The 21,765-nt window shown below is 35.4% G+C and overlaps 2 protein-coding genes across 13 annotated transcripts in view; both read left to right on the forward strand.

The window, feature by feature from the left end:
* LOC115626846 (sodium channel protein para) overlaps nucleotides 1-5,105 on the forward strand; it is a 73,049-nt gene extending 67,944 nt beyond the window's left edge. For 3 of the 10 annotated variants that reach the window (XM_030522336.1, XM_030522334.1, XM_030522338.1), the window contains 2 exons: nucleotides 1,311-1,615; nucleotides 4,010-5,053. In XM_030522336.1, coding sequence (XP_030378196.1) covers nucleotides 1,311-1,615; nucleotides 4,010-5,053 — 1,349 coding nt within the window. Of the gene's footprint in view, nucleotides 1-1,310; nucleotides 1,616-4,009 lie in introns of all 10 variants that reach the window. The other 7 variants (XM_030522339.1, XM_030522340.1, XM_030522341.1 and 4 more) reach the window with 7 other exon arrangements.
* A 12,473-nt stretch (nucleotides 5,106-17,578) lies between these two features.
* Nucleotides 17,579-20,718, forward strand: LOC115626853 (rho GTPase-activating protein 15). 3 transcript variants are annotated; one of them, XM_030522353.1, is made up of 5 exons: nucleotides 17,579-17,703; nucleotides 17,776-19,159; nucleotides 19,968-20,073; nucleotides 20,139-20,321; nucleotides 20,489-20,718. In XM_030522353.1, exons 2-5 carry the CDS (start codon nucleotides 17,953-17,955, stop codon nucleotides 20,580-20,582), a joined length of 1,590 nt encoding a protein of 529 aa, XP_030378213.1. In that variant the 5' UTR covers nucleotides 17,579-17,703; nucleotides 17,776-17,952; the 3' UTR covers nucleotides 20,583-20,718. The 3 variants fall into 3 exon arrangements, with proteins under 3 accessions (XP_030378213.1, XP_030378215.1, XP_030378214.1); XM_030522355.1 differs by having other exon boundaries at nucleotides 20,139-20,588; XM_030522354.1 differs by lacking the exon at nucleotides 17,579-17,703 and having other exon boundaries at nucleotides 17,769-19,159.
* The last annotated feature ends 1,047 nt before the right edge of the window (nucleotides 20,719-21,765 follow it).

Genomic DNA, 21,765 nt, shown 5'->3' on the forward strand with positions numbered 1-21,765 from the left:
CTCAGTGTTCCTATTTGTGTTACACTTTTCATTTACAATTCTATATAATTTTCCTTTATGAGTTATATGTTGTGGTACTTTATTTACTTGTGCTTCGATCTAAAATAAAAAGTACCCTACGTTGTGTTATCCTGCGTACACATACTTGTATATTATGTATGTATTCACACACACACACACACACATCTATGACTATGTATGTATGTATTTTTGTACATACCCGTATATGTGTACATCGGCGTGGTGTGCCTGCCGATTTAGCTTCATTGTTCATTTTGTGTTCGTATCGTACTCGTATCTTGTGTATATCCTTTTGTGTTTGTTTTCTATACTTATGTATGTGTGAGAGTCGCGCATATTTTACAAAGCATTATGTAATACAATTGCTATATGTGTATTTATGTATGTGCATATGTATATGTATTTGTCTAGGTATAAGTATGAGTTTATTATTAATAGGTTTTGTTTTATCTCATATTTTAATACTACAACGCTTCACGTTCACTTTTCAAACAAACAAAAATCCGCCATTTTCTTTTGACTTGCACCCTTGAGCCATTTTCTTGCGTGTTGCATTTTATATTTGATCGCAAACAATCGATCCAACGATCGATCAACTCAACCATTTCTTAATTTTACAGAAATACTTATCTTAAGTTCAGTTTCAATTTCAGATTAACTCACAGCCATGAGTAAATATTTCACTTGTTTTTCCTTCAATAATAATCAAACAATTAAGAGAATATTTATGAAAATCGATCGAGAAGCTTTTGATAAACCAATTTATGATTTATTATTTAAAGAAACCCGAAATTGATTTTTGTTCATTTATGCTAAGCAAATTTCTTTATTTACATACTGGCTTGAGACATTTTATGTTAACTGTAAACATAACCAGCCCCACCTAGCTGTTCAATATTAAGTATTTCTTTACACAATTGTTATATTTAATTTGAATTGAATTTATTGTTGTAATGAACTGGAGGAGCGTCTTTACCTAATGCTTTCAATATTTCAGCTAAATTGTATTGTATTGTGTGCTGTGCCCTTTTAGTGTCTTGTTTGTGCAATTCTGATTGCGCTTAACCCAGTCCGAGTCCCAGTCCAAGACTTAACCCAATCCCAGACCAACTCAAGCCCAACTCAAGTCCAACACGAAACCGAAACGAACCCATGTTTGTAATATAGAGACACAACGATCTGCATACGTCTATATGTATTTGATAAACGAGTATTCAACACTGTTTCTAATGCTCTCCACACACTCCACACACCCACACACGCACACACGTGAATTGCTGCCGCCACAGGTCTCGTACTTAGCGACATTATCGAGAAATACTTCGTATCGCCGACGCTGCTACGTGTGGTGCGCGTCGCCAAAGTGGGTCGCGTACTCCGTCTGGTGAAGGGCGCGAAGGGTATACGAACGCTACTGTTCGCCCTGGCCATGTCGCTGCCGGCATTGTTCAACATTTGCCTGCTGCTCTTTCTGGTCATGTTCATCTTTGCGATCTTCGGCATGTCGTTCTTCATGCATGTGAAAGAGAAGAGCGGCATCAACGATGTCTACAACTTCAAAACGTTTGGTCAGAGCATGATATTGCTGTTTCAGGTAAGCGAACTAGCCACAATTCCGTTAACGGTTTATGTTGTCTATTGTTGTTGTCGTTGGGTGATGTTGCCACGCCCACACTAACACACAGGGACACCCACGGGCCACGGCCCACGGCTCTCGGCCCAAGGTCCAACGTCCCAAAAAACCTACAGACGGTTCACAACATCAGCAACAGCAATGACCAGGCCCGTACCAATTGCATTATTCTGCACACTTGTAAGAGTATACCAATTCGGCCAATCGACCCGTATCGCCGATGCATTTCAGTATACCTACATACTACTCTTATGTATCGGATCAGCTCGATCTGTCTGCTCTATTGCTGTTGTTATGTGCTGCATTTTTATTTTGATATGTTAGTGGCAACATCACAATGTTGATTGAAGCTGCGGTAGTTGTTGGTAAAAGCTAAATTAGTGCGATTTTTTGATTCACTTTTGCGTTCCATCAATACATTTTCAGTTCTAAGATATGCAAAATGATTTCAATTTTTGGCATGGTATTATGCTGGCAATTAAAAAAAACCTTCAAAGCATATCCTTTATTGTACTTGCATTTGTATTTAGCCGTGAAAGGCATTTCGATATTCCAAGCAGTCCAGAAAAGTTTCTTTGGTAACTCCTACAAGTATAGTTCAACAAAAAAATTCAAAAATAATTTAACAGCAAAATTATGGTATGAGAATCCAATGAGAGTTGAGAACAGCATACTGCTGCCTTTTCACCGATTCAATCAGAATTAAGGCTGTCAACAAAAAACTCGTCACCGCTAAGACAATAGTTTTGATTCAGCTTAGTAATATACCACTATATTTTATGCTATATTTAAGTGCAAAAGGCACAGTAATAGCCAAAGATCGAATCAATCGTATCCATACAACACAAAACGCTGGCCTAATACCAAATGCTTGTTGTTTTTTTTTTTTTTGTCAAATTTGCTTATCTGCTCGTTTGCATATTGAGATCCTTTACAGAATCAATAAAGTACGTAGAAATTAATGAAATAATATAATATATATAGCTATGTATATATGTACATATACAGTTTGGTTGTCTGCCATTTAACCGGTCCTTAAGTTAATCGATCTGACACCAGGATTATTTTGAAATGTGTTTTATATTTATAATTCCTTTAATACCTATAGTGTTCAAAGTTCATAAAGGATTTCGTTAGCTTCGGTATGGCCGATGAATACATATTAATTATTATTTATGATTTTGCGCTTGCCTTAAAAAATACATATATTTTTAGTAAATTGTACAAAAAACAAATCTAATTCAGCTCTTTCAACAAACACCAAATGAAATGTTGAAGTTTCCTCATGACACAAATCAAACGAAATCAAATGATCAATGAGAACTTTCGTGCGTTTCAACGCCACAAGGAACACAACTACGCTACTCCCCCCCCATCTCTCTCTCTCGCACTCTCTCTCTCTCTCTCTATCTATCTACCTCTCTCCCTTTCTCTATCAAACTCTTGCTCTCCCTCTCTCTGCCTCTATCTATCTTGCTCACAACTAATACTCTTGCTCTCTTCACGCCGTATTATATCCGTATAACCCAATAAGGCTTTCAATAAGGCTGTCTATGTCTATGTGTATCCACAAATAGCAATGCTGCTTTGTTGGAACTTCAGTCCAGAATTTCTTCACGTCACGCCACGTCTACAAACCTCTTATACGAGCTGCGTGCGCGTGCGCGTCTGGCTGCCCTTTTTTTAGTGGCAATGAAAGGCGGGCAATGGGCATTATTGTGGGACAAAGCGCTTTCGAAAGCTTTTCAGCTTGGGCCCCATACAGCTGTTAGAGACTGTAAAAATACTTGCATAGTACATATGTAGAATTTGTACGTGCTCCTATATCCAATGCAAATGTTTTATTGGATTTAGTTCGGGCCCGCCATTACTATCCACTTTACTAACCACTAACCAGCGCTAGCAAATATTTTACTAACTGTATATTGTATGCTAAGTACTACACAAATGTACACACTCTACTCGTATATACTAACTCTAACCCTATATACCCTACATAGTTTGCTTAAAGAAGTGATCCATTTACCAAAACGTTTGACTAATGACTATTCTTGTTATTGTATCTTCTGTCTTAAACTTCTCTTTCACTGCCCACACACAAAACCGTACGACATTAACAAAAAAAAAAAAAAACCAAAACAAACAAAAAATCAATATAAACTTCACACCTAACGTACAATTGATCAACGATCGTTCCCACGATCAAACGACCTACCAACCAACCAACCAACCGCAAAAAAACAAACACAATATCTGAATTTGAACAATTTTAAAAACTGCCCATCTGCGTCTCGTTGCGCTTTCGAATTCAAATTCATAATTCTCTCATTGTATTTGCGCACGCGCGCCTGGCAGATGTCTACCTCAGCCGGTTGGGATGGTGTACTCGACGCCATTATCAATGAGGAAGCATGCGATCCACCCGACAACGACAAAGGCTATCCGGGCAATTGTGGTTCAGCGACCGTTGGAATAACGTTTCTCCTCTCATACCTAGTTATAAGCTTTTTGATAGTTATTAATATGTACATTGCTGTCATTCTCGAGAACTATAGTCAGGCCACCGAAGATGTACAGGAGGGTCTAACCGATGACGACTACGACATGTACTATGAGATCTGGCAGCAGTTTGATCCCGAGGGCACCCAGTACATACGATACGATCAGCTCTCCGAGTTCCTCGACGTCCTCGAGCCGCCGCTGCAAATACACAAGCCCAACAAGTACAAAATCATATCGATGGACATACCGATCTGTCGCGGCGATCTCATGTACTGTGTGGACATACTCGACGCACTGACCAAAGACTTTTTCGCGCGCAAAGGCAATCCCATTGAGGAAACGGGCGAGATCGGTGAGATTGCGGCACGGCCCGACACTGAGGGCTACGAGCCGGTCTCCTCGACCCTCTGGCGGCAACGTGAGGAGTACTGTGCTCGTCTCATCCAGCACGCGTGGCGCAAGCACAAGACGCGCGGCGAGGGCGGTGCAACCGATGGGGATGAGAACGATGGTGGTGGTGATGATGACGATAATGCCGGTGGTGCCGGTATTGGTGGTGATAAGGCTGGTGATGAGGCTGGCAGCGGTGGTGCCAACGATGATGCTGGTGGTGGTGGTGGTGCTGGTGGCAGCGAACATGCTGATGGATCGGCCATCGGTGATGCCATCGACCCTGAAGGCGCTGCCGCCGCCGTTATCGAGAGCAATGTAAATAGTTCAATAGTCGATGGCGCTGATAGCGCGGCGGCGGGCAGTCCCGGTGGCCAGAGCAGCGGTAGCGCGGGCCGCCAAACGGCCGTTTTAGTGGAGAGCGATGGATTTGTGACAAAAAACGGCCATAAGGTTGTAATACACTCGCGCTCGCCGAGCATAACATCGCGCACGGCAGATGTCTGAGCCAGGCCTCGCCCCCCCCTCCAAGACGCACGCGAGTATTAGCAACAACAACAGCAACTTCAGCAGCAGCGGTAACAACAACAACAGCAGCGCTACAAGAATATATAAAATATTTATTTCAAACAGCAAAAATAAATCAATTTAAAAGAAAAACAAACAAACAAACAGTGAGCAAACAGGTACAGCAACAACAACAGCGAACAAGCATAATTTTCTGCTATATATCGTATATATATATAAATTTAAAAAATTAACTATAAACAACAAAAAACAACACACACCCACACACAGACAGACACAACAACGACGAACATTTAACCACCCACAACCATAACAACAACAACAACAACAACAGCAGCAGCAACAACAATTCTTATCCAAACACTTATTTGAGTTACTTCAGTTCGAGTCAACAAGTCGAAGAAGAAGATGAAGCAGAAGCAGATGCAGAAGAAAAACGAACAACAACAACAACAACAGCAGCAACAACAATCATATTTAAGCTATGTATTAAATAACAATAACAAAAACAAAGAAACAAGAAGAACAAAGTCGAAATACTCTTACATTTGTAAGCAGGTCATTATAATAGTAGTTATTATTCACTAGGCAGTTAATTTTTTGACCTACTCGTATACTCGTACAATAACAGAACAAGAACCATACATATTGTATATCCCATACCAAACAAAAAACAAAAAAAAACCAAACAAAAACAGACAACAACAGCCACAGCAACAAGAAAAAACAAAGCGAGCTCTATAATTAATTGTATTTGCAATGTATTGAGTATAAAAGTGTATCAAAAATTCAAGATGAAGTTTCATGAGAAACACACGCTTGGTTTACTACTTGAAAAAAGTGCAACAACAAACTCTCTGACAAACAAAATAACAATACATTCCATTCTAAATAACGAACAATTAAATAATAATAATTAATTCTAAAGCGAAAAAGAAAAATGAAAATGAAAATGAAAACACCAATTAATTGCCTAGTTTATACACACATATACATATATTACATTTATCCAAGTTACAAAACCGTCTGAACTGCCATAAAAAGCAATACGAAAACCAAAACCAAAAACAAAAATAAAAACCTAAACGAGTACGAACACAATTACATTTACAATTACAATTATGACAAGTTGGCGAGCTGGCTACGAGTAGAAGAACAAAATAATCCATACAACAAACTTACTTATTTCAAGCATTATACATATGTATGTGTCTATTGACTCTTTATTTTCCTCGACAACCTTCCTATACTCGTACTGACCGTCTTATATCCCAATACAACGACACAGAGACAAACGAAAGGCAATTAGCAAAAAGCTTAAAGCATACACACACCCACACAAACACATACACAAAAAACTACATACAAACACTTATACACGAAAGGCAGCAACCCAATGTATTAAATGCAGCGCTGGCAATGCCACACTCAGAAATGCTGCACTCTGAAAGTTGGCAACGCCCCAGCAATTGATTCCCATTTGATGCGGCTGTTTAGACCAGAGTAAACAGCTTTTGCGGACTTATTTACAATTCCACACTTTAGCTGTGTTTCGTTTCAACTGTACCAACCAAATCACTCACAAATACACAATTACACAAAACACATACACAAACACATAGCATAAACAGACAATACACAAAAAGAACAACAGAAGCTTGGAGTTGGGGCGCATGAAGTTAGGAAACTGAAAAACAAAACGCAAACCTAATTTGAAAATGAAATTGAAGCGAAATATGAAATCTTAAGAGGCAGCTACAAAGTATGCAAATAGTCGAGTGAAATCGCGTGTGAAATTGTGTTGAAGAAAGCAAAACACGACTGTGCAATACAACAAATAACAACTACTACAACAAACATGTAATGTAAATGAGTTAGTAAGGAAATGAAAAGCGAACACTTAAAACAAAGCGAAAAGCAAAGCAAAACTCAAATGATAAACGATAAATGACAACGATAAAGATAGCAACAAAATGCTATGGTGTCATGGGCATACATAAGATGAAAAACATGGATGAAAAACAAATTGAAAAATGTTTTCCTTTCATTTTTCTTTTCTATTATGTAATTCTTTCCTTTCGTAAATACTTTTAATAAATTAAACAAAAACAAAAAGAATAAACTAAAACCAAAACCAAAACGAACAAAAACAAGTGCAGTGAAATTAGAGAGTTACAAAAGAAAAATCAAGCAAAGCAAATTTAAAAAAATAAATAAATAAATCATAGATATACATACATTTACGTCATATATAATATTATATATGTATAACATAAATAATTGTAATGAAAAGCTAATTCAATTCAAACAAAGTATTAGCAACTGCGTGCCTGCATTGTGAGTGCTTAAGCGCCTTCGCTTTTCATTTCACACACACACACATACATATGTACTTGCATACATATGTATGCGTATGTATGTATGTATTTGCCGAATCTATGTTCCGTTTAGTTGCGCCAAGCTAAGCTTTGTTTGAAGCCGCTTCTATTCCACATAATTTTCCTGATTTTTTTTATTGATTTACCGTTCTCCTCACTTTTTGTTCCGCAAATAAATGAAGAAACAAAATGTTTCACTTACAATTCTGACTTTAAAAATAAAAAAATATAAAAAAAAAAACAAATAATAATACAAGCAACATTTCGAAAATTAATATAATTAAGAAACAATATGAACTTCCATTGCGCACATACACTTGCACACACAGATACTGCACACACATACACATGTTATACATACATACCTATACAAACATAGATACACGTGCTTTGCTTTTGCTTCAAGTTTGCTAAGAGTCTGGAAACTGCAATTGACAAATGATTTGCACACACAAAGTATACAACAACAACAACAACAAGAAGAAAAATGAATGGAAAAATAATAAGATTCGCGCGCTTTTTGGTTTTGAGCCGCAAACATAAACACAAGGACACGTAATCTACCACTACCACCTCCCTCCCTTTCAAATTATAACGAACCCTCCCACCCATCACAAAACCACACTTTGCTTCCAAATTAAATACAAAATGCGGAACTTGTTCTGAACACATGTACACACACACACACACAAAAACACACACACATAAGTACATAGACCAAGAGGCTTATAAAGATTTTTATTGAATTCAAAACTCAATCTACAAGATCCGACGAATATGCAAATAGTTGAGCTTTTACAGTTTCTTTTACTTTCGTATGTTTCAACATTACTTTATTGGCAATATCGTTTTCTATACTACTCGTGTAACTTGGTTTCTTTCCTCTATCATATCTATCCGCTAATTTTTTGATAAGTATAATGAATAGATGTTGTTGCATCTAAAGCATTGCAAAGTCATTTTCCAATTGGAGTCCATTATTTGTATAACAGAAAATATCTGCATACGTCATATGTTATATAACAATTAGCAAAATGTGATGGGTGTATAACAGTTGTATAACAGGTGCATAATATACATATAGCCGTTGTATATCAGCTGTGCATTTGTCTGCCAGCTACATAAGTGCTATATAACGGTTCTGATGCAGTTGTATAATACTTTGCGCTAAGTGCCACAATCTAATTTAAAAGCGAACTAAACAAAATACTCGTACATATTATGGGGACCAGTTTTGAGCGTTGCCTTTCTAATTATTAATAAAAAGTCCAAATTTAATAATTGATTTGCGTGCGTTATTTTCAACGCCTCACAATTACTGTTATACAAAAGACTTTATGCTCAATAATTCGCCGTCATCTATCTATCTCTCTCTATCTGCATATGTAGATACATACGTACTTATACTAACTCTTCAGTTTACTTTCTCTTGCTTGCTTTGGATTTTTGCGCATTTTATATTTTTGCAAAACAGCGTTTTTCCAAAAAAATTTCAAAAAGGAAAAAATTCAAGAGAATTACAAAATATTGTACTTTTGCTATTTTCTCAAGCGATTTTGAAATGCTTTGCCAATTGCCAATTGTTTAACGACTTGAATATAGCTTCATTATTATACATTTTGTTGGCTGTTTGACAAATAATACGAAACCACATAAATATAAATAATAGAACACATGCTAAGTAAAAGTACTACATGCTAACTAATAACAGAAAATTAAGTTTGAAATTCCGTACAAATGCATAAGTTATAAAAACAAAAGCAAACAAACAAACAAATATATATATATACTTATACTGAGTGCACTGTTATAAATGAGGGGCGGGGCGAGATTAAATAAAAACCTTTAACAAAATAAGAAACAAACATATATGTATATGTATTAAAATATATGTGTATATATACATATATATGCCTATATACATATATAGTATGTATGTAAAAACAAGAACAACAACAGCAACAACATCTTCAACTAAGCGTTCTAAACAAGATGCTTACGAACAAACAACCAAAGAAAGAAACAAATAAACAAAGAAGTAAACAAACAAGAAGAAGAAATTATGAAACTAATGCGAGAAAACAAAAATCCTATAATACATTTGTAAAATTACAATAATAAAGCCAGAGCATGAATAATAAACGAATAATGATAAATATTTTAGCGAGATACGAACAGAAAACCTATATAATATTTTAGCATAAACATTTTTTTGTGCCGAGGTTACGTTTGAAGCAACACGCGCATCATTGCCATTAGACAGAATTAAATTATATATATAATATATATAAAAAATATGCCTAATTGAATTATGAAAGCGAAGAAATACAAACTAATAATGTACTGCATATTTTGTGCTGCTGAAAAGGTCACAACGCAACAAGAATAAACATGAAAACATGAAGATGAATGGGAAGAAGATGGAAGGAATTATACAATAATACAAGTAAATCTAACAAATTTAGAGCAATAAATACAAACTACAATGGGTTTGCATGACTAATATTTGGGCCAGCACTGTGCATTCTGTCTTAATACAATATATACCTATATTTTTAAACACACACACACCCACTATCATTAACACTCAACCACAATTGTACAACAATGCTTGAATTTTAAAATTAAAAAGCATACAATTAATTTTGTACACCTCTGTACAAATTTCAAACACGTCACAATATTTCAAGACGCGTCTGTAGCGCCTCTCTTCACTCACACAGACGGACACGCCACAGTGCCGGCACAAATATGCAAACATGCGGGTGTGAAATTGTGCAGCAACAAGAAGAAATTCTTAAAAAACAAAGAAACAAAACAAAATAAATGAGAAAAATACATTTTTTTTAGGTAAACAAATCAAAGCGTGAAAATTGTAATAGTTAATTAATAATGAATGCTTTTTTGTTAACTCACTATTAATATGAAAAAAAAAACAAAAAAGAATACAGAAATGGACAACAACTTTAGCTTTATACTCGTACATTTGTAATATATTACATAAGTCTAGTTAAATAAATGCAAAACCCTAATGAATATATTATTAATTATAATTATACAAAACAAACAAAAACTAGAACAAAAAAATCGATAACAAAAAATTTACAAAAAAACCAAACCAAACAAAACAAATCGCATAGCAACAAAAATTGAAAGCATATAGTAAAAATTCATAAACGAACTGTATGTAAAATTTAAAAATGAACAAAAAACATTTATATGTAAAGAAGGCAGTTAATATGCATAGCTAAAATACAAACAAAGAAACAAACAAGAAAATGCAATTAGATATTATATATTACAAATTCTAAATATCTAATACAGAATAGGGCCTTTTTATTATATGTATTTGTTGTTGTTTTTTGTGCGTCTTATTTTTGTACTTCATTCCGATAATACAAAGAAACACACAAAACCTACCATGAAACCAAAAGTACAGCTTGGCAGTATATGCGAATACGAGTATCGGGCATAAGAGGGAAATCTATTTTAAGCCCTGGACAGATATCAAGTCATTGCATTTCACAATTTTGCGATCGATATAAACTTATCTAATCCAAGATTTCTATAAAATATTTGGTTTTCACTTCAATTCCATCTTCTGCGTTTGTTCCTAATTCAACGGAAATATTATTGGAATTTCAGAAAATGTGTCCATTTCAATAATTAAGTAATAATTCAATTCATCAAATGAATCGTACTTTTCAATATTTGTTCGATTTTTGTTAATAATTCGATATCCATATTGGATCGAATTTAATATAAATATCTCTATAATGCTTGCTTTAAGAAAGCATAAAGCCATATTTGTAGAATTAATATGCATTTCAACCAAATTTGTGTTCATTCTCAATTTAAATTCAATCAACATTCAATGGAAATTCGACACGATTTCCTTTTCAATTTAATTGAAGTAATAAGTAGTCCTTCAATATTACAATCAAGTTTTCATTCATATTCACTTCTTTTTGTTAATAATACTATTTAAACTGTTTTAGGACACAAATTCCACAATTTCTATAAGCATCTGTAAAGCTTTTATTCTAAACTGAATTCAATACTGAACAAGATTTAATTGCAATTCAATTTTTATTTGTCGATCATTTCATTTCCTTTGGGAGCATACTCGTAAGTTAAGTTTACTTTCGATTTAAAGTTTCAATCAAATTCAAATAAGTGTTTCAACGTGTTGTGATGAGATGTATGTATGTATTTTTAGCAACTTCTTATTAAAAATATACGTATTTCAACAAAAACCTTCGCAATATGATCGAAAAATTCAACCCTTTTTCTACTACATACATACGAGTACATAAATATATGTATTCATTATTGTTAAAATCAAAGTACATACGCACATACTATGTACGAGTACTTAGTACCTTGGTACTAAACGTGTCTTTTCCAAAGGCCAAGCATTTTCATTCGTAATAGTGAAATACCGAAGGCCAGACCACAAAAATAACAACAATAATAACAACAGCAGCAACAACAACTTGTCTTTCGCAACAAATTAATGAACAAGAAAAAGACGTTCGATATCGGAAATGTATGTATGTATATGTATTTACATGGATATAGCTAATAGAAGCGAACTTTAGTCTCAGCTACAGTTGAACGCAATAATGAGGTGGTGATTAGATGAAGAAATACGTGGATGTCATGCTCAAAACATGCCAATTTCAAACATAATACTTTCCGTTGCACTCACACACACCCACACACACAAGCACACATACACGCCCACAATCACGCAGACACATCGACTTGCGCGCTGCAAAGCATGCTACAGCTTTTTTTCGGATTTGAAACTTCGTTGAGCGCGCTCGTAAAATGCATCAAAACAAATATACACACCCATACATACATGCAAACAAACATTTCAATAGGAAGCAGCAGCAACAAAAAATTTATGGTTACAAAAGCCTAAACAAAATAACAACAACAACACAATTATGAAAGTTGCCATCCAGCGAAATATGTATTTGCTATTTATATTGAAGAGAAAATGAAACAAATATATCTACATATATAAAATTAGCATAGCAACTAAATAGAGAAACAACCCGTAAGGAATCACATTCATTAATAAATAAAAGCAAATATGAAAACGAAAAAAAAAACACAAAAAACAAAAATAGACTGAAAAAATAAACTAAATAATAATTATTTAAAATATATGATAGCCATAAAAAATAATTCATCATACTAGGAAGCTACATGCCAAGCTGCTTTTTACAAATTACATACATGCCCATAGCTAGACACATCCATTGGCCAACACACACACACACATACACACACACAAATACATGCATACACACTCATGTAAGCCAACCACGCAACAGCCGCAATCAGTTGAGTTAACTTAAAGCAAACAAGAAATAGCGCAACAATTTAAGCTTGTATAAATATTAAAGTAAAAACACAATAAGAAACATGTATTTATATTTATACACAGGCCAGCTAAAACAAAAAGATAATAAGTAATTAACTAAAAAAATAATAAAAATAAAATAAAATGAAAAGAAAAATGAATGAACAACTTTACTAAACACCAAAAAGAGACACAGGCACCGTAAGCATATTTTTTTATACAATAAAATTTAAGCAAAGAATAACAAAATATTAGTGAGAAGCAACTGACGTCTTTGTGAAGACTTTATATATGCCTGCCATATGCCTACATCTGCCTAGCTCTCTGGCTCTATCTCACACCGAGTCTCTCTCGCTGGTACATGAAACACACGCACATACACAAACACACACACACACACACACAGACACTCATGCCTTTTTATAAAGCAATATATGTATATTTTTTATAGCGCATACAACCAACAGACCCAAGCATACCTATGTACTTATGATTCACTTGCAGGAGCAGTTATCGCTAAGTTAGCAATCTGAGAAGCACAAAGAGCAATCGCATGCCAGAATTTTGAAATTATTGAATGTCCAAGGTCGATCCAATTTGGATGGAGAGCACTTCTTCAACCAATTGCTATTTTCTTGGCCAGCGTTGCCAGCTTGAAGCCATCTGAAAAGCCAATTGAACAGTCAAAAAAAAACAATAAAGTATAGAAATTATTGAATGTTGGAGTAGAACTGCTCACAATAGATTGATGACCCCGACTCCATTAGCTTTTTTTCTTGGCAGCTGTTACCTGTTTGGTGCAACCTATGCAACACCACATGACCCCAGCAGACATCCTTCAACTACCACTCTCCTCCTACATCAGCATAGAGCGCAGTTTTTGAGCAACTCTATTTGATAGCAACTTCCCCGGCTACAAATTATTAGTGGTTCAGATGACTGTACAAACCAAATAAAAACAATATATGTATGTACACTACAATTGTGTGACGAAGTAAGCAGCAGAGCTAAAAGTATGACACCCGCCACTTTTCTACTTATAACAAATTGACTGTATATATATAAAGTTATATATATATATAATATTATGAGTATATTTATTAACAGTATTTAACAAAACAGTATGTGTAGTAAGACACTTTGTGCATTTGCTTGACAAACAGACACCTCAACAGACCACACCACACCGAACCATAACAGAACACAACCGAATACATCACATACTCAGACACACACATACGACTTGTGTATATGTAGGTCAGTCCATTTCGTTTTCGATATTACTATTATTTGGTTCCCTTAAGATCTTTAAATGGGCATAACTTCTATTAGCGATATTCTTATAAACAGAAGCTGTCATACATCTAAATGTTTATGCAAACACAAAAATCTATTGTTGTCGATTTTTTTAAAAAGCTACGAAATTATTAAGTTTGTGCGCCAGTTTTTATATAATATAAAGCAAAGTAGAAAATAAAGAATAAATAAATAAATATATATATATATATATATATATATATATATATATATATAGATATATATATATATAGATATATATATATATATATATATATATATATATATATATATATATATATATATATGCAGTGCGTCAACAAAATTTTGTATGTATTAATTTTTATTAAAACGAATAACAAAACCAAATACCTAATAAAAAAGGAAAAACACAAAACAATAATACACAGACAGCAACACAGACAAAACTTGTTTTTATATAAATATATATATATATATATATATATATATATATATATATATATATATATATATATATATATATATATATATATATAAATATATATATACATATATATATAAATAAAGTTAGATATATATAAAATAAAAATACAAACAAAATGTATTTAAAAATACAACAAAAAAAGATACAAAACGCCTGAATTAGTTTATTACGCAAACAAAAAAAAAATACTTTATTCAATTCAATTAAAAAAAAAACAAGCAAACAAAACAACATACCCAAAAAGTAAAAACGCAAACTGCACAATAATGTCTAATTGTAAAAAAAAATTAATTAATTAATACGAACAGCAAAGCAAAAACTGAACATACAAATTTAATATTAATAAATGGAGAAGAAGCCCAAGCATCACCTAAATAAAAAACAAAACAATTTTTATTTCCATTAAATATAAATAATTACGCTTCTTTAGTTCTCAACAAGTTGCATAATTTATATAAATGTATAATTTTAAAAAAACCAATATAATATAACAAATTTAAAAACAAAAAGACAACAAAAGATATTGTAATGTAAAAAACCAAAACAAAAAAATATATAAATTAAAAGCGAAATTTTTTCACACTTTAGCTTAATAAATTGTAAAGAAAAAACAAAAAAAATCAAACAAAACTGAAATAAAATGAGATTTAATTGAATTTGTTATGCAAATGAAAAATCGTTGCAGTTACTTATTTTTTCTTTTATTAGAATATTAGACGTAGACAGACTGAAACCTAAAAGGCCGAGTCCAGAAAACACATACATATAGTTAGTACATCAGTACATCATGGAATCAATACTTCCTTTTTTTCATCACTAAGCATTAGCGCATCAGCTTCACATTATTCGCAACTTGTGCACCAAATGGACGCTGATTTCCTACCCACCAACACAAAAGCGAATAAGTATTTTGGTAGAACAGGATTGAAGTAGATTTTGGTTTATTCGAAAGAGCAAAAATTCCCATTGCTTATGAAACACGATTATATTCGCGTGGCGATCGGTAATCAGGGCACGCAAAAGGTAAATTGCGGCTGAAACCAAAGATCGTCCTAGCCTTTCTTTTAGCCGGAAATAGCAGTTTTGAAATCAATCTCAAATTTTAATTTGTATGTATTTTGAGGTAAAAACTTAACAAAAAACCTGGGATTTTATGGGTCACAACATATAGTTAATCATCATATTATCATTGATGTTGAATATCAATATAGAATATAATATCAGAATAGAATATGTAGAATATAATATCATAGTAAAAAAAAGGAAAGGAAAGGAAAGGAAAGGAAAGGAAAGGAAAGGAAAAAAATTTAAACCAAAAACTTTTGGAGTGAACAAACCTGCGCCAATCGTGCTAAAATAACAATTAAAACAGAGCTTGCTAATTAAATAAATATACTTGTAAATAATTATCAAACTATTCACGCCATTCACACTTGATTTTATAGCAAAAATATATAGGAAATATCTTGTCACACAATTACAAACGGATGCCAATTTAAGGAGGTTCTAGCTGTGGGACTAACTAGGATTTGTATTTCCGAAACCTGTTTGTTCTTTTCCACTAAAGTTTATCAATTCCAGCTTGGTTATCATATCCTAAGTATTACGGACCATGAGCAATAAATAGTAGCTAACAGCAAACAAATTTGATTTTGTTTTAATTAAAACGAAATTATTTAACCATTCAATCGATGACGTTCTACTCCCATTTATTGTTGGTCAAACTCAAAGAATCATATTAGTCAATGAATTACAGTTGTCTTCTGTTTTTACACGGTTTGAAAATTAAAAATATATATGGTTGCACGACTTTATTCAAAATAACATATGTATGTATGTATGATCAATGTCTTCTTTTACACGACTTTTTCTGGAACTAATCTGCCGTGTAAAAACAGAATTAGGTGTACTGAATTATAAACTGGTTCGAAATCACAACGTGGCAGGAAGACCTACACAAGTATGTACACGTACATTTATAGTGTTATGTATGTATATATTATGTATGTATGTATGTATGTACTGTATGTGCAAAACCATCAACAACACCTTAACCATCCCATTAGTCGCTGCTAGTGTAAATAATGCGATAGCGCGAATAATGCGCCACCGATCGCGTCGCAGCCGTTCCGGCTCATGCGCCCTGCGACTTGGCTGGTGTCCCAGTCATCACGTTAGCTAACACATTATCGCTAATTTTAGGCGTTGAGAGTTTTTATTTAGTGTTTCCATTCAGGCATTCAGGCGGACCTCTTATCTTATCACTGGCAAAAGTCGCGCTGCATATTTTGATAAAACACAGAACTAAAAAACCAAGTTGCTCAACTACGAGATACCCTCCTCTAACAACTTGAAGGTTTTATAAACAATTTGAGATAAGCTTCCCATAAGAGAATTCGACTTGAAAATAATTAAATTAATTTGCTTTGTACCTTTATTTTTTTTCACACATATGAAACAATTTAAAATAGTTTCTCGTTGTTACAAAAATAATATATCAATTTTTAAGAGCCTTGAATACGATATAGCCCAAAAGTTTCTTAACTTAGTTATTTTTCATTCAGTTATACTTTTATTACATCATTGAATTACAAAAGTAATGAATTATATAAAAACCATTGAAAATTATTTCATTTAATTAGAAGCTTTATTCGGATCAGCATTATATCAACAAATTCTGTGGCCATTTGTTCATAACAAACTATTTTTGTAGTTGTCTTCCAGCATTGTTGTACTGTGAATGTCAATGTCAATGAATTACACCTAATTCTGTTTTTACACGGTCTGAAAATTAAAAATTGTATATATGGTTGCACGACTTGATTCCTTGTGTCCTTCTTCAATAAGTTTGAAAGTGTTTACTTTTTTGGGGCATTCTGGTCACAAATAGTCGCTAAAATTCAATATGCCCTCTCATCCGCTTCGCCACAGGGTATCGACGTTCAATACATGTTGGCAAATGCTGCCCAGCCAGTCAGTGTGTATCGTCAGTCGAAGTGGAAACTGAAATTGAAACCCCAACCGAAATCCGAGCAGCCTGGGAATTAATCCATGAGCGCGCACTGCGTCACCGGGTATTTTTATTTTAATAGCGAAGCTGCAATCTGAAAGCGTATGTGGTTCTTTGTGTGAAGGGAACGCCAATCAGTCTGAATATTGAGTATTTCCGATTCCCCTTCTTTAGGCTCCAACCGCAGACACACGCACACCGACATTTCAATAGCAATTGTAATTATTGCCATCGAAGACTTGAGGCACACACGTATTGATAAATTGAAGCTAGATTTTAGACACTAGCACCACTTGGTGGCGATAAGAGGGCGGCCAGGCATCACGGGCGAGTGCCTGGTCAGCTGCACACATGCATTACAATTACAACAATAACAACAACATCAGCAGCAGCAGCAGCAGCAACAACCACCACAGAATATTGATAAGCTTGACTGCAACAGCAAGCCGGGCTCCCAAAGCACTCGATAAACGCGAAGGCGACATGCCGGCGACATCGAACTTGCCAGTAACGCCTGGCACTCCGGACTCGGCGCACATAATAATCGGGGCTGCCGGCTACATAGCGCACGAGCGACGCCAGCAACCGAAGACAATAATGAACTGTTTTCGTGATCGCTCCACGCCCTCGTCAGCTGTCGGCCAATACTCTAGGTCGCACAGCACGCTGGTGCGGCTTGAGAGGAATGCCAGCGGCGGTTCCAATCAGACCTTGGATGCCGCCGGTCGCCCCGAGGCTGTTGTACTCTTGCGTGAGCTGCGCTCACGTCCCAACAAACTCACGCTGCTGAAAAGCAGCAGCACACGTGACTTGACGAGACTGCTGCTGGACGAAACGACGGCCACAGCGATGCTGGTGTCCAATACCAGCCTGGATAAGTCCTCGAACTCATCGTCGGGTAGTCCGGGCCGAAGCACCGGTGGTGGAAACAACTCACGTGAATGCTGTGCCAATTGCACGAAGCGTTGGTCCAATCTGAAACAGCGTTTGCATACCCTGGAACAGGATTTGCAGGCACAGGCCAGCTACAGCCAGGAGCTGGAGTCCAAGTTGGCCGAACTGAGCCGCTCGATCGCCGAATTACAGCAGGAGAAACGAAGCGGAAAACGTTCGGCCACCACACCGATGCGTCCTTCACGCCTAGTCGCCTGGATGAATTTGTCCAACTGGTGGAAGAGTCGACCCAGCGTGGAAACGCTGCGCGAACAGCGCATCTTCTTCGACGAACCGTGCTTCGACACCGAACTGGAGCAGGTGCTGAAACACGATCACCATCGCACGGTGCCGCGCATTGTTGTCGATTGCTGTGACCTCATCGAGGAGAAATACCGACGCTCGCCGCAGCCAATCGAGGGCATCTACAGGCAGTGTGGAGACTACAACAAAATCCAAACACTGCGATTCAGCATCGATGCCAACGACTACGAGGCCTTGCAGCAGCGGAACGTGGACATACACACACTAACGGGCGTCCTGAAGCTCTTCCTTCGCGAAATCAAGAGCCCTTTGGTGAGCGTAAATGAGGCCAAGACGTTTATAGGCACACCGCATCAGTGGTGTGAGTATCTTATGCATTATAATACTATACGTCTTAGAAAAGACATCCTTTAAGTGAGATGAAGATCGCATTACATTTTCATTAAAACCATAAACAATATAGGTCTGTCAGATAGGACATTATTCTTACCTTTTTCTATATGGTTTTCTTTGTCTCAAGATATACGATTGCTAATATAATGCGTTGACTGTTAATGTCACCAATCATAGATCCGTGTCCGGCTATAACTTAGATTGAGAAAAACAACTGATAACGTTTTCTGGCCCAACCGCCAAAATTGTTAAGTTAAAACGCCGACAAACTGGACGGAAAGCATTGGAAATGAGAACCCTATAGATACGAGTAAAAGACTCGTGATAAAATACGCAATCGAACTGAATTTCTTTGCCAATTACCTCTAATTCTTAAGAAACGTTTTTAGATAGTGTTAGCAACTTAAATTCTTAATGTGGCAGCAGAGAAACATTTCAACTATCAGAACTATTAGAATTTGTCTTAAGAATTCTTCTCCGATAATGAAGCATTAGTAGATCCCTGTTTAACTTATGGGCTACTTCTTGAAAAATATTTCCATTGCCTTGTCTGTTCTACATTTACTTTTACATACTATATAAATAATGGTATAGCGACATTTCAAAACCATTACAAGTACTTATTCAAAAAGAAAGGCATGATTATTATAATAACTATTTCATTTATTTAATTATTATAACTTCTCGGTGAACAGGGTATTAGAACGCCATATTGATACAACTCTATTTTCTCTCCTATTTCCCTCTCTCTCTCTCTCTCCTTCTCCCTTCTCCAGTACTTACTGACCTTTCCGATAAGCTGAACACACTAAAAAGACTGATACGTTCGCTACCAGAGATCAATCGCGACACCATGGACTATATTTTTGCGCACTTCAATCGGTAAGCTATTTTAGTTTTTGGGATCCCCATTTCCTCCAATCATAACCCATTTCCTTCCATTACAGTCTGACCAAAGTGCCACTCCAGCAGATTAGCGCCGAAACCCTGTCGATATCCGTCACGCCGTCAATTTTTCACACCGTTCCACAGGGCGTTCATATGCAGGATATACAGCAACTGCTCCGGGAGGGTGAAACACTGGCCGACTGCGTCCGACTGATGATCGAGTATCAGAGTCGCATATTCGAGTAAGTGGTTGCCCACAATGCCTGGTGTTGGTTCCTAAGCCGCTACCGCCTGATACATGCCTTCGTCCCCAATTGTCGTCGATTGTCTTCTAGCCATGCTTCTTGTTATTTGTATGTTGTCGTCCTAAGAACTTTACACCCAAAACCCCCCCAACTTCACTCAACAGATGCACGGCCGATCGCCGCCAAAGCCGCCTCAGCATGCGCAACTTGAAGAAGACGCTATCACAACCGGATTTACTATTTCATAATATATTCTGAACCCGATGAGCTCCACTGACGTGTGCCCCAACACACTCATCCACTTATACTGTGTATACATTATAGTATTGTACATATTATTCATATAGCGATATATATTTTTTTCCTTATTATAATACTTATACTTACAATTAAAATATGCACATACACAAAACACCCCCCATTGTTTATTAACATTTCTTTATGGATACCGACTGCACGGGGTGGATGCGAATGATTTTTAACAATCGCTACACACAAAAAATGGAAAAAATCCGAAATTGATTTTCAGATATTTCTTTAAATAATTATTATTAGTCTCAAACAAAAACAAAATACTTCATTATTGAATATTGTGGAACAGTTGCTGTGAAATCTTTTCCTGAACAGTAGACCTATTTATAATAAATAGTTCTTTATCTATATAAACAATGAAATATAGCTGCTGACGTGATTCAAATAAAAACCCAATAACGTAAGACTCTAACAACGATTGCGCCCTGCCAGCTTTAAACATTCAAAGATGATTCACCTTCTTTTTATCGTTGAATTGATTAAACAAACTATTTAAGAACATCATTTTATAGACTATTAGCACCCTGTGTATCTTTGTTGTTAAATTCAGGTGTGTTCCAATTATGAAATCCACTGTAAAAAAAAGTTCAGTCCTCTAAATGAAAAAGTCAACATAAACCCTAAAAAATATTGTTATATTGCTGTTTCTCTGACCCAGTTTGTCACGTAACCAAAACGAAGGTGAAATCTTAAAGCAGAGCATATACAACTGAAGTGATTTAAAATTTTTTAGCGCGTGTGCCAAAATACTTTCCATGGTCAAGTTATGGCTGTTGAGCCCATCACCAAAATTGTTCATGGCCCTTTACCGCCGATTCGCTATAATCTTCTATTCCCATGATATGTTTACAATTGGCTCATAAAAGAAGACGTTTTCAGAGATTACTGTATATGTATATAATTTTTATTCTTGCATATATTTAATTAATACATACATAAATGTATTTGAACTGCCGCGCAATATTTGTCGTCATTTTCAATTGCATTTTCGTTTTTGTTTAAAATGGGAAGAATCTATGATTTGTTTCACAAGAACTTGCCGCTAGTTTGTTTACAGTCTACATGTCTCGAGTGATAACTAATATATAAACTGGTTTGCTGTGCTAAGTGGCCTATATTTAGGTGTATA

This window comes from Scaptodrosophila lebanonensis, unplaced genomic scaffold, assembly GCF_003285725.1.
Source record: "Scaptodrosophila lebanonensis strain 11010-0011.00,11010-0021.00 unplaced genomic scaffold, SlebRS2 tig00000089-arrow-pilon, whole genome shotgun sequence".
Classification (NCBI taxonomy): Eukaryota; Metazoa; Arthropoda; class Insecta; order Diptera; family Drosophilidae; genus Scaptodrosophila; species Scaptodrosophila lebanonensis.

What these genes read in the sequence shown, in the direction of transcription:
- LOC115626853 (XM_030522353.1), top strand. Translation starts at nt 17,953, where the DNA reads ATGCATTACAATTACAACAATAACAACAACATCAGCAGCAGCAGCAGC. An exon ending in AGGCACACCGCATCAGTGGT is followed by an intron (nt 19,160 to 19,967) that starts GTGAGTATCTTA and finishes TCCCTTCTCCAG; the next exon opens with TACTTACTGACCTTTCCGAT. An exon ending in TATCAGAGTCGCATATTCGA is followed by an intron (nt 20,322 to 20,488) that starts GTAAGTGGTTGC and finishes TTCACTCAACAG; the next exon opens with ATGCACGGCCGATCGCCGCC.